General features: G+C 42.0%; 1 protein-coding gene across 1 annotated transcript in view; it reads left to right on the top strand.

The window, feature by feature from the left end:
* Positions 1-4152, top strand: part of nmt1b (N-myristoyltransferase 1b) — a 30609-nt gene extending 26457 nt beyond the window's left edge. Inside the window, exons 9-12 of the mRNA XM_077201230.1 lie at positions 3151-3321; positions 3418-3585; positions 3771-3908; positions 4029-4152. Of these exons, the coding sequence (XP_077057345.1) occupies positions 3151-3321; positions 3418-3585; positions 3771-3908; positions 4029-4049 (498 nt within the window). The 3' untranslated portion in view covers positions 4050-4152. The remainder of the gene's footprint in view (positions 1-3150; positions 3322-3417; positions 3586-3770; positions 3909-4028) is intronic.
* Positions 4153-13458: the final 9306 nt, after the last annotated feature.

A 13458-nucleotide genomic window follows, 5' to 3' on the forward strand; every position in this document is an offset into this window, starting at 1 on the left:
ATTTTCTGTATTTAATACCTTTGTATATTCTCATTTTTAGGAAAAGCACTTAATTACCATTGTTTATTTCAATACCAAATGTCACTTGCAATGAAGCTAAAAATATAAACAAATACATCATTATGTTGATATCCTATATTTTTACAATAAAACTTACGACAAACATGTCTTCTAATAACCTCAGTTGTTGCGTATACCGAGCTGCATCGAACACATTTGTAAATTACTTTCCTTGAACCCATTGTGCGAGTTCACTTTAATACCGCGTGCTTTATACACAAATCCGGCGAAACACGGAAGTAAACCAGCACCGCCATTACTGCGTGCCTTGCTGCTAGCAGAAGTAGCGTTGGTCCCGTAAGCGGCTGTGCAGATGTTAGCTGTGCGAAATGTTATTTGTATGTAGTTTTTTAGTACATATGCTGTCCAGTGATGCCGGAAAGAGCGTGTTGTGTGGTTGGCTGATTTAATAACAAATAAAACCGTTAGTGAAATTCACAAACCTTTGTTGCGCATTGACTGCCCATGTTTACGGCCATACGGATTACACAGAGTTCCTGGCGCGGGCGGTAATGCACTCACTCTGTGTGTGACTTCTGTATGCTGGAAAATCCTCTAATTATAACCAACAAAGTGTATATATTATGAAAGATTCATTGTGCAATCAGCTTCATTGATAATAACAGAGATGTGTGAGATCGCGATGAACTGATGTCAGCTTTTTAGGAATTATTAAGGGAGCATTCAGTCATGCCAAACCATGCACGCAGTAGCCTGCTTGCTTTTATGTTAAATTAACAGTGGTTTGTGTGTTAATGTTTTAATAACAAATAATTTATCAGGAGCATTTATGCTGATGTGTATGGTGGCGACACGTAGGCTAACTTGAAACTATTTGGAGGTACAGAAAAAAAGTCTATTTAAGGGCGGGAGAAAGTAAAGTAAGTTAGTTGCAGGGCTCAAGTGTCACGCATTGAGCGTGACAGTCACTCATTTCGGTCTTTTGTCACGCTCTTCCGCCACACATTGTATTTCTCACGCTGAAAAACTATTTATAATATGTAATATGCCGCAGCGCCCAAAATTTCTCTGGCCTCAGCAGGAATCAAGCGCGTCTCGAGGAAGTTCATGAAGTCGTGTCCTCATAGGCTATAGGCAAATAAACAGCACGAGCGTCACACGTGCTTCAGCGTGTGTGTGTGTTAAATGAACTGTGCGTCGACTGCACCATTCATTCACACAGAACACTTGGATTCATATTTAAATAGTATTATTGCAGAGTATAGTATCATTACAAAACAATGGTAGGGGAAACACTGAGTTATTTGCAGCTTGTGAACATTTTAGCAACACAGCTAGTAATTACAGCGTTCGGTTTTATTGTTGTCATCAATTAATACACGTCTCAATTACATTACATTTGGCTGACGCATTTTTACATTAATACATTATGTTGTCAATAAATTACCTTTATGATCGGTAAGTTTTGGCCACTACCTGACATCATCTACCCAATGTTCCCTTTCACCAGACATTTTCTTTCATGAGCAGGATCCACTTTCATTGAAATGTCATTAGAGGGCACCGGCAAGTGTCACACCGTCATGCTTAGCAGGCAAGCAGTAATGGCGGCAGGCAATATGGCGGCGCCCAGAGTTCGCGGCGGACATGTTGCTGCTGATTGGACTGCAGTTCTGACACACCCACCAAACAAGAGAAAACGTATCTCAAACCTCGTTGCACACCGGTGCACGCCGTTTCCAGGAAACATGACGTTCTACCCGGAAACTGTAGCAAAACGTTGCGCACCGTTTTGAACTTGAACGTGCCCCAGGTCTCTCTGTAGGCAAGGGCGTGGTGAGCTGGTACCTGCTTTTATCATGCAGTACCACAACATCCAGTAGGAAAATTCAACTGCAGTAGCCACCGTTCAACCTGAAGAGGGCTGCACTCAGATGTTTTTACACCATATATTGTAGAATTAAAACACTTTATTCTTTATTTTTTTCTCTCCTTATTGATGATACCGCAGTTTTCCCCTCCCCTCAGGTCAAGAGTCTGGGTGTCATCCTCGACAGTACACTATCTTTTCAATCTCACATTAATAGCATCACACGGTCAGCTTATTTCCATCTCCGTAATATCAACCGTCTCCGCCCCTCCCTTACCATTGACTCTGCTTCCATCCTTGTTCACAGCCTGGTTACTTCGCGTATTGACTACTGTAATTCTCTTCTTTTTGGTCTCCCTCATAAAACCCTACATAAGCTCAAGTTGGTCCAGAATTCGGCAGCACGTGTTATAATCAAACCTCCCTTTACTCACCATATTACTCCTATTCTTCAACAATTACATTGGCTACCGGTTCAACGTAGAATTGAGTTCAAAATTCTCGTGCTTACTTACAGGGCCATCCATAATCTTGCTCCTCCTTACATCTCTGATCTCCTCCATGTTGTTACCCTGTCCCGCACTCTCCGATCCTCTTCTTCCACTCATCTCTTTGTTCCTTCTGTCCGCCTCAGTACTATGGGGAGGCGAGCCTTCTGCTGCTCTGCACCCAAACTGTGGAACTCTCTTCCATCTCACATTAGGAACATAAACTCGCTCACAGAATTCAAATCCATACTCAAGACTTACCTGTTCAAAATATCTTATTTACTGTGAAATATCCATTGTCCTGTTTACTTGTATTTGTGCTATGCTTTATGTTTTATTTTATTCTCTTGATTAATTTGACAAATTCTGGTGTTTTTTTACTTTGTACAGCGACCTTGAGTGTCCAGAAAGGCGCTTTTAAATAAAATGCATTATTATTATTATTATTATTATTATTTATAACCAAATGTCAAAAAATTTACTCGAATCAATGAACAGCATTAATAAAGCCCCAGTCTTACATATCATTAAATAAAACATTTTGTTTTAGGGGTTAGTTACCCTTTAAGCAGTGGATCTCAAACCTTTTGACTTTGAACAATATTTTTTACAGGTTTATTTCATTTTAAGTTCATATTGGTTCGTTTCCAAAATAAATAAATAAATACAGTGGAATTGTCTTTGTTTTGAGTCCTTTTGAAGATGTGAGAGAAAGTATGCACATCTTTTAACTACACTAATAATCGCTCTCTTTATTTTCTATAACAACAGACAACAAATACTACTGGCCTTCGCCCCATGACTGCGCAGGATGTGCTGGTGGTTCAGGCCCTTCTGAGAGAGCATCTAAAGGCTTTTCATGTCTCTCCTGTTCTGACCCTGGAAGATGTTGAGCACTGGCTTCTGCCTCAAGATGATGTGATTGACACATATGTTGTGGAGGTCAGTATGATAAAAAGGACCTTTCAACTCTCTCATTCAGACATCTACAGTAGCTGTCATGTGCTACATTAATGCCACTCATATGTCTTTATGCAGAGCATGACCGGTACAGTAACTGACATGGTGAGTTTCTACACTCTTCCCTCTATGGCTCTGAACCACCCTGTGCATAAAGGCCTGAAGGCAGCCTGTTTTCTCTACTGCATCAGTGAAGCCACCCCGCTGCTGCAGCTAATGGAGGACACCCTTATCATCTGTAAAGCAGTAAGTCAAAGGACATATCAACACAATACAGCTGAATATATCGATTGTGCCTCGTATGAAGATATTTACTGCCCATCTGTCACATCCAAACTACCCTGCCTGACCTATAGAGTCATTATGCTTCTTTTAGTTGTATAGCTTGTTCTGGTCTCATGACTTAATGTGCTGTCCATTTGTCTGTTCAGAGGGGGTTTGATGTGTTCTCTGCAATGGATGTAATGGATAATAAAGCTTTTTTGGAGCCACTTAAATTCAGAATGGGAGAGGTACACAAGCAGTATTACCTCTACAACTGGAGATGCCCTGAAATATCCTCAGACAAGGTAATCAAACATTCTGTGATAGTTTAAATTTCTTCTTTTCTTTGTTCTTTTGAAGGTTTGAAGGAAAAGTTAAAATTAAAATAGATTCAATTGACTAATACTGTGTATTCTATGTTTCAGGTGGGTGTTGTGCTGAAGTAATAGCATTTTGCGCCAAAAATGTGCAGTGAAATGACATAAGCACAAAACTCAAATAGCACACTTTTCTTAAATATTAAATAAATCCTCATTTCTCAATCAGAAATTTGCATTCATGTGTTTATTTAATGAACAAGCATTGAAAACGTTGTTTAAACTCTTGCCAATAAAGATCTGTAATGCTTATTTGGATTTTACAAAATTATCTTTAAAATACAGTATTCTAGTTTAATTGCTTTGAATGCACAGAAAACCCTAAAACTATAGTACTTACATCTGTTTCGTTCAAGCTGCCAAAACTGGGTTACTAAGACCTATTCAAATGTCTGTGTAACATATAAAAACATAATGGAGAACTTTATCAATATTATAAAGAAAATAAACATGTGGAAACACAAATGCAATTGTGAAATCTGAAAAGGAGGAGACATAATGATAATGTGAGTAATAATACATCTCTGATCTGTTTCGCTCATTTGGAATACAGTGAATAAATAAATTAATTTACTTTAATTATAATTTGTGGAACAGATAAGGTGCTATATGGAATAATATTCCGGACTATATATATTTAAAAAAATCTTGGTTACATGTAGGATTTGAGGGCGAACCAAACACAAATGAATCTTCCAGGTGATTCGTTCAAACATAATTCCACACAGAACTCAACACTCCTGACCCCCAAATCACCAGTCTAATCTAGGGCCATAAATGGAGTGGGCTCCAGCCAGTCCCAGCTAAGAACTTTATGACCATGAAAGCTTCAAAGAGATGTGCCCAACTAAAGGAAGAACATTGTCAACGTTAGTTTGGAAAAGACTGATTGGTTCAGAGATGGCACGGCTCGAAACACACCAAGATAACGGCAGAGGTTGTTTGAACCCATGACAAATGATTTAAAACAGACCTCCTCCTTCTTAAGGATCTCGGAATGACCCCAGGGTTGAAATCTCTTAAAATCACAGAGACTGAGACTTTACATATAAAAAATACATAAAATCATCCCAAAACAATTATTGACGGACTTCTAATCAAACATTGTTCAACTACATAATCCTATATTGTATCTACAACCTCTGTATGTGTCTATTATGCTTAGATCTCATACAAGTCATGTAATTGTTATAACTATTAGATGTTTGAATGAAAGTGTGTCTTGTTTCCTATCAGTACGATCATATGTTCTTAATTCAGAAGATGGCTTGATTGATATCTGTGTAAAATGTTTCGTGTTCTCATAATAGGAATGATGTCTAAACTGTACTCTGTACTCTGTGCTAGAGATGGAGAGTAAGGAGATCACAGATAACGCATGATTAATGATGAGAGGTGAAGAAAATGCCACCTCTCAAATAAAGACAGTGCCTAATTGGTCAGAACTCATCCAGGAGGCTGGACAAAAATTTTTAGTTTAAAATCTTAGGACCCGAACAAAGTTGGGGTTTTGAGCAGAGTTGAGTTGTGAATTTGTTCGCTAGAGCAGATTTACAGAAGTCATAGAGAAGCCATGACGGAGTAACCGGACAGACGAGTAACCATGTAGACGAGCAGACAAAAGAACCCAAACCAAGATCAGAAGAACATGGGTTAAACAGCTTCATTCAAGCCATCTAACTACTCTCGTCTCACTTTTCTTTCTTTTTCTTAGTTTTCTTTTCTTTTCCATTGAGAGTCTCGGTTCTAAGTTAAGTTTTGCTACAAAGTTTCGTTTAAACGATTCGACTGCAAAGCCCGCTTTCCAACTTCAAAGACTTTCCATCCATCCGCCAACACACCACGTGACTGGCCACCCAAGACATCTATCCAGGCACGAGGAGACCGCCAGCCAATCAACGAACCCGGGAAACACCCTTTTACACCGACAAAAGGAATCCCCACAGTATCGAAAAGACAAGCAAGTAGCCTGAAGACTCTTAACTGAACTGGTGCTTTGATATAAAATTTAATAACCCCACCTAAGAAACGATAGAAGGGTTAAATTAATGATTTTTAATTGTTTGTTCAGGTCATGTCTTATAAGTGCATATAGCAACTTGGGATTATATCATCTCACTCTTAAAACTCATTATTTCCTCACTTTCTTTCTTTCTGCAACTTGTATGAATGTGTGTGCATCTGATTGTGTTAGATATTAGTTTTATGTGTTAGAATAATAAATAAAGTCTTCTTTGTATTTTAAAGATAATTGTTCTTCTGTTATGTGCTTACGAATTTTATGTCTTAAACTGCTGATCTAAGTTACATTGCTAATACATAGTGTTTCACTATAGTTTGGATATTTATCCGTTTCAGAGCTGATAGTTACACGGCCCGTTCAAATGAACGTTGGACGAGTCATTTGCTCGGCCGTTTAAGTGATTCTTTTAAGATTCCCTATAATTAATAATTCCTTTTGAGCTAAATTGACCTGTCTGACCCCGTACACATTTACTACAGTATGTAACCCAAGTCCCCTGAAGAGGGAACGAGACGCTGCGTCAAAACAGTGGGAACCCCCCTGCGTTGTTGCGTCATGAAGCACGTATGGAATCAGTCCAATGGCGAGACGGAACATCATAGGCGGGTGAAATCATCGACCACGAAATTATAAAGCACCCCTGAATCATAACAGCGCTAGCTTCTGTGCCTTCAGCAAGCGCTCTGTGTAAATCATTGTCTAAAAAGTGTTTTTATCTTTCCATAGTTGCTACTAGGCAGGATTTTTATCACATATATTCATTATATAAAAAAAACGATATAAATGGCGAGCGAACACCAATATAGGAAGTGTGTACATCCCTGCACTCGATATCTCACGGGTGGGGATACACACAAACTATGTGTTGTTTGTTTGGGAGTGCAGCATGCCCAGTCAGCTCTCGAGGAGGGTGATTGTGAGCATTGTGAGCGTTTACCATTAAGAACGCTGCGCTCCCGCCAATTGCTCTTCTAGGAGGGCGGTTCGGTTCATGCTCCCCACGGCTCGGGTAACGCTTCTGCCGAGGCAGAGCGGCAACTTCAGACGTGGGGTTCGCAAATGGATCTGACAGCGGGGTTCGAGACGGGCCCAGCCCATCTCACCTGTTAGATCCAGTGCCTTAGCCTGGGTGGAAGAAACCTCAGAGTGTGCTTCCAAAACCTGAACTGAGGCCCCGATACTGCAATTATCCAGTTCTGAGGAGCTGGATGTTGTTAGTATTGTTACAGGAGATACTGAAGATTCGTCACTTATTTCTCCTGCATGTGAGGAGGTAGTGGAGGTTTTGACTCGTGCTGTAGAAAAATTAAGCATCGAGTGGCCTGCGGATAAGCAAGAATCAAGGCAGAAAAGCAAACTAGATGAATGGTTTTTGCCTTCCCGCATGCAGCCTGCCGTTTTTTCCAGACCTCCAAACCGTTGGCCAGCTCCTCACACAGGGCACAGCAAAAACAGAGTGTTGCGTCTCGCGCTCCCCCAGAAAAAGAATGGGACACGGCGTGGCGCTCTCAGGCGAAGTCTTCCAAGGGCAAAACGGATCTGAAGACCATTATTGTTGCGAAGAAGGCTTAGTCTAAGAGGGCTTCTGAAGGTAGTCCCCACCGAGAGAAAACTGAGTTCACCTCATTATACGGTGTCCTCAGGGGACTGTTCTGCCAACCCTGCCTTTATGCCAGGGCATAAAGGGTCCAAGCAAGCATTTTCCCGAGGGGCGCTCGCTCCCCGAGGAGGGCCCTAGAGCAGTCAGACCAGTTGTTCCCTGCCGGTGCGCCATTACAGGGCATTGTATCTGCTGCTCAAAATACTCCAGAGGCCAGTGTTGAGAGACTGGTACCCTTAGTAAATTTTCTGGCAGAGTGGAAAAGTCTTCCAAATATGTCTTAGTGGTTCCTGCAGATGATCGAAAACGGTTATGCTATTCAGTTCAGGTCTCGTCCACCACGATTCAGAGGGGTCCTACCCACAGTGGTGGGCCCCGAGCAAGCTCTGGTAATGGAACAAGAGGTAAAATCTCTTCTGTAAAAGGAGGCTATAAAACAGGTTCCTCCTCCCAGCAGGGAGTCCAGGTATTACAGTCGGTACTTTATTGTCCCAAAGAAGCATGGGGGGTTGCGTCCAATTTTAGATCTGCGCCTGTTAAATTGCTCAGTAGGGAAGCTCAAATTCAAAATTCTCACTCTCAAGCAGATTGTGTCACAAATCAGATCCAAGGACTGGTTTGTCACGATAGATCTAAAGGATGCGTACTTCCATGTATCCATCCTTCCACAACACAGGAAGTTCCTGAGGTTTGGTCTTGGGGGGCGAAGCTTACCACTCTCTTGTTCTTCTGTTCAGCCTTACCTTGTCACCTCGCACGTTCACAAAGTGTATGGAGGCAGCTCTGGCTCCGCTGCGACTCCAGGGCATTTGTATACTATATCGACGATTGGATGATTCTAGCTCAATTGGTTCAGCATTGAGATGTAGTTCTCCCTCTTGGGGTTGAGGTTGAATGCCAAGAAAAGTGTGCTATCTCTACTACAGAGGACCACTTTTCTGCGCCACCACCACCAGCGTTCCAACAGTGTTTCGCAGCTTGAAAGGGAACGTCTCGGTTACGTAAACATCTTGTTGAACATCATTAGTGCCGACATGAATAATAATCTTAGAGAATTTACGATTAGGGAATAACAGGAGCAAATATGCTCCTGTTATTCCCTAATCGTAAATTCTCTAAGATTATTGTTCATGTCGGCACTAATGATGTTCGACTTTGCCAGTCGGAGATCACTAAAATGAATGTTAAAGAGGTGTGTGAACTCGCAAGTACGATGTCAGGCACTGTAATTTGCTCTGGCCCCATGATGACATAGTTAGCAGATTGTCATCACTCAATGGCTGACTGTTTAAGTGGTGCCCGCAAAATAATAAAGGGTTTATAGACAATTGGAAAAGTTTTTGGGGGCAGACCTGACCTGTTGAAAAGAGATGGTATTTATCCCTCCTGGGATGGTGCTCTCTTCTCTCTAGTAATATGGCACATAGTCTTAGAACTCAAACATGACAATCTGGGGCTCGGGTCAGGAAGTAGACAAACTGGCTAAACCGTCCATCTGCCAGCTGTCTCAAGTCACCAAGGTCAGATAAATCCCATCACATAGAGGCTCTTTCACCTAGATACCATCATATATAGACTGTGTCTGTTCCCCGAATTAGGAAATACAAAAAACTTCCAAACCTATCTAAGGGTAAAATTTTTATTGATTTTAATTGATGTAATAAAAAACAGAAATAATACAAATAAACAAATGATAAAGCTTGGGTTGCTGAATATTTAATCCCTTACTTCAAAAGCAGTTATTGTTGATGATATGTGTAGCGACAATGAGTCTTACATTAAATTAGCTCAAATTATATATAGGGAATTTAATAATTAATCATGAATGATTAATATATTGCATATTACAGTTAAATTATCGAAGCTGAAAATAGATCGATTGTATATATGAATGATCACCATAATGGGTTATGGTTCGTCATTAATATATCAATAGTCTTATTACAGATCGATTATATGAGATAACCTTAAATGGAATTAATTTAGTTATCGAACAATCTGTTTGTCCAGCAAACGGCCGTAAGATTAACTTATCAATTTTCAACAAAAAGTATCTCTTTCTTATAATTCCAAAAAAAGCTATTTTCTGGCCATGAAAAATCACCTTCTTGTTATTATAAAATTTAGGTTACTGAAATAGTAACGAATTGTAAAGCTTTGTAGCAAAATGGTCGAACACTTCATTGACTTTGTAAAAATGAGAACTTTAGACAATTAGCAATCAAGAATATAATGGTTTTAATAAAATGAAACTACGGATACAGAATTCTACATTTAAACCCGGGATACATGTATGTACAATAAACAGTAAAACTAACGAGACAAACGGGAGTGAGAGAGAGAGAGATTGAGTGAGAGAGAGAGAGAGGATGAGAAAGTGAAACTAACGGTCAGGATGAGAGAGATCACCGGGGTGATCGCAGCATGGCAAAAATCACAGACAATAACCCTTAGAGAGGCAACAAGAAATCACATCAATCAAATCAAATCAATAACCTATACTTGCGAATGCGTATGGTTCTCTTTGTGTGAGCTGAAGAACGCAGAGTCGTATGCCTGTTTGTCCTTCGGCGCTATAGGCTTGTTCTCTCGTGTCTTCCGGGGCGAGCAGACTCGCGGGAAGTTTTAAAGGTTCACCGAACGTGAAGTTACCAAGGAAATAGTTCAGAGTTCATCTCCCTCGGGAGGGAGAGGCGAAGAATGAAAATAAAACTTAGTAAAGAAAGGAAAAGAAAAGAAACGCGGTGTAATGCTCCCTAAGGAGCCATGGGACCGGACACCTCTCACAGGGAAAGTGCTCTCTTTTTTTAGAAACTCCTGTGTCAGTTTCTTATAGAGAGGAGGGGTTCACGCCTGCTTCGCGTATGTGAACCAATCATCTTAGAGCATCTCGAGCGGGAAAAGTTCTTCTTTGTCTTGTCAGGATAATTGATGATGCTATAAAATTTTGTCATTTCTAGCCAGAAAGATTGTACACACAGAACAATACATTTTACTGTAATATCCTATGTATGACTGGTTTAGTCAAAACAAGACGGTCAAACAGGTACCAAGAATGGCCGGAAAGAGTATAAGAAACATAAAGTTACATTCATATGCAGAATTACACACATTTAATGTTCACTCACACGACTATAAAGCCATAATACCGGCTACCATGACCTAGGAAAGATCAAATTCATGTTTATACATTTCTTAAGTGGTTATACTTATAGAAAATATATAATTGCAGAGTCTATTCCTCTTTCTTTATCAGAATTCAAGTGGGAGCTGTGATTCCCTTGGAATTCCTTTTGGGGGTCATAAAGTTTTATGACCTAGCAAGAGGGCGAGTTACAGAAGATGATACTGTTAGGTAATCTTTCTTTAGAAATACACTTAAGATTTGAAGTTACAGACCAGTCTCCAATTACATCTATAGAATAAGACAAAACTAATTAGATATGCATGCATACAGGAAGGTTAGATACAATTCTGTGTTATATACATTAAGGACATTCCTATCCTAAGTTGCACACAAAGGACGTTTGTGTGCGGGTATGTGTGGTGTGTGTGTGTATCCTTAGGGCATATTGTCCATCCGTGGTGTGCACCACGTGAGGGTTTCGAGAACAACGGGGACCTGTTTCTTGATTGCGCAATGCGTCATAAATGGAGTTAATCAATGACCTGCTGGCAGACATTGGGGCACCATTTCACATGATTCAAGGTTTTGTGAATTAAACATATATGTGTTCATATTTGTTCAGTAGTGAAAGGAAAACAGGATTCGGTCAGTCGCTACATATTCCCCCTTTTCGTCGGATGAAGTCCCTGTGTGAACATCATCGGACGACAATCATCACAATGGCCGACTGGCAGGTGAATCCTGATGGTCATGTAGCAGGTGGACCATGGTAGTAGGGTAGCAGGTGGAACCTGATGGTAGGATGGCAGGTGGATCTTAAAGCTGAGGATTCAGCTCGATGAGGTTTGGCGTGGTCTCTGACTTGGCACCCCCTTTCCGGGGATTCCGTCTGAGACCTTCAGGCACGGCTTTCGTGAGCTCGGCTGTGTCGCATCTGGTGGAGTCTTCTGTACAGAATGAATGCCACGCATAGTGTCAGAGTGTGGCTGATTACCTGTAGAGATGCACAGCACAATGTCGGCTGAGGTCCAGCCTAGGACCGCAGATGAAGTGTTCAGAACGGGCAGTCGAGACAGTGCTTGGATGGCTGTGTTGACCGGAGAAATGTCAATGAATTGGGACCCCCTTTCCTCGATACAGAGTTCCAGTTCTGGATCTAAGGTGAAGTTGTAGTTCTTGAAGGATGGGAGTCCCAGTGCTGTCTGGTACTCTTTGCTCGGAAGATGGTACAATGCCAGATCATTCAGGTGGAATATGGCACCTTTCGGGGCTTGAATCCACGTACTGTGGTTGAGCATGTTGACACGGCTGGTTGTGTCATGCTGGTCGTAAGTGAGAGTAGCTGTACGCACAGGTGTGTTAAAGAGCCACCTGTCACCTACAATCTCTGCTTGCGTCTCTGTGACTTTTGCTCGAGGCTTAGCTTTGGCTGGGCAGTGTGTCGCTGACCAGGGGTTGCAACCCGCGGGTTCCTTAAGTGTTGTCTCTGAGGAAGGGTTTGCTAGGGCAGAGATAGTGAATGAATTTGGTGAGGTACACATGTGCAGGTTTGGGGCCAGGTGCAGCTGTCGTGGTAGGCCACCACATCTGGAATGTGTGCCTTGTTGTGGGTGTTGCTTTTCAAAAACCTGACATTGGCAATGTCTTTAAGTCTGTAGACTTGGTTTGACTCGCTGATGGATTGGTTCAAGAGCACATCCACTTCCCTCTGCTCGTGATCGACGTAGAGTAGGATGGCGCTACCCAGAGAGTAGGCCAGGTGTATTTGTAGAGGATCAGTTGGCCTGGTGATGGCGGAAACCAGCATAGTTAACACAAGGCTTAAGGGTTTCAAGTACGGTGGGATTCTACCCGTGGTTGGGCTGTCATTTGAGGAGTTAACCTCCCAAGCATGTCTGTTATCAGGGCTGTAACCAGCTGAGTTTGGGCAAAGTCATTCTGGAAGACAGTAAACAGCGGTTTCATGCAGTTCATGGTCTGATTCAGCAGGACGCTGTGAATGTTGAGAATGACCATGTTCTTCTCAATGTCTTGCCGATGGTTTGGAAAGATGCACTCTGCGTGGTGAGTTGCTCTTTTAGCTGTGAAAGTTCAGTCTGGATTTCAACCACATGCTGTTTCACAGTGGCTATGTTTGCTGTCTGGACACTTGGCATACCAGTGTCGAACAGAGTTCTGGCGGCAGCTACGGCTCCGAGCAACGCTCCCAGGAACCGTTTTGAGTGTTAGTTGGTGCTTTAGAGTCCCGATTGTGTAACAGTCACTTTCCCAAGTTGGTTGGACATGTGTTCGACCTTGGCCTTGGCGTGAGAGAGGGAGTCCTCTGTCCATCGGGCACTTGCCCAGCTGTATTTGGCTACGGTGCTGGGGTAGTGTGCTCTGTAGGCCTTGTGGGGCTGGATGAGTCGAACATGCGCTTGATGGGTGTAGGTCCTGCAGTCGGTGATCAGGAGTCTCAGTCGTTATCTCGGTGGCAGCTGTCCTCTGGATGGCTGACAGCACGGCATGGCAAACCACAGCAGCAACCTGGTACAGACAACAGGGAGAGAGAGAAAGAAAGGGGAGGAAAAAAAAAACCAGCGAGGGTTGTCTTTGGTTGGACTGGGCAGTCTTTTTATTTCATGGGTGGCAACTAGGTTTAGCTTGCCTTGGCCCATGTTTTGCCACATCTTGCTGCTGGCATGTCGCTTGCTTCAGTGTATTGTCAGTGGCTCTGGTGCTGTGGTTT

Source organism: Siphateles boraxobius, unplaced genomic scaffold, assembly GCF_051911475.1.
Source record: "Siphateles boraxobius isolate OS27281-9 unplaced genomic scaffold, OSU_SipBor_1 46, whole genome shotgun sequence".
NCBI classification, from domain to species: domain Eukaryota; kingdom Metazoa; phylum Chordata; class Actinopteri; order Cypriniformes; family Leuciscidae; genus Siphateles; species Siphateles boraxobius.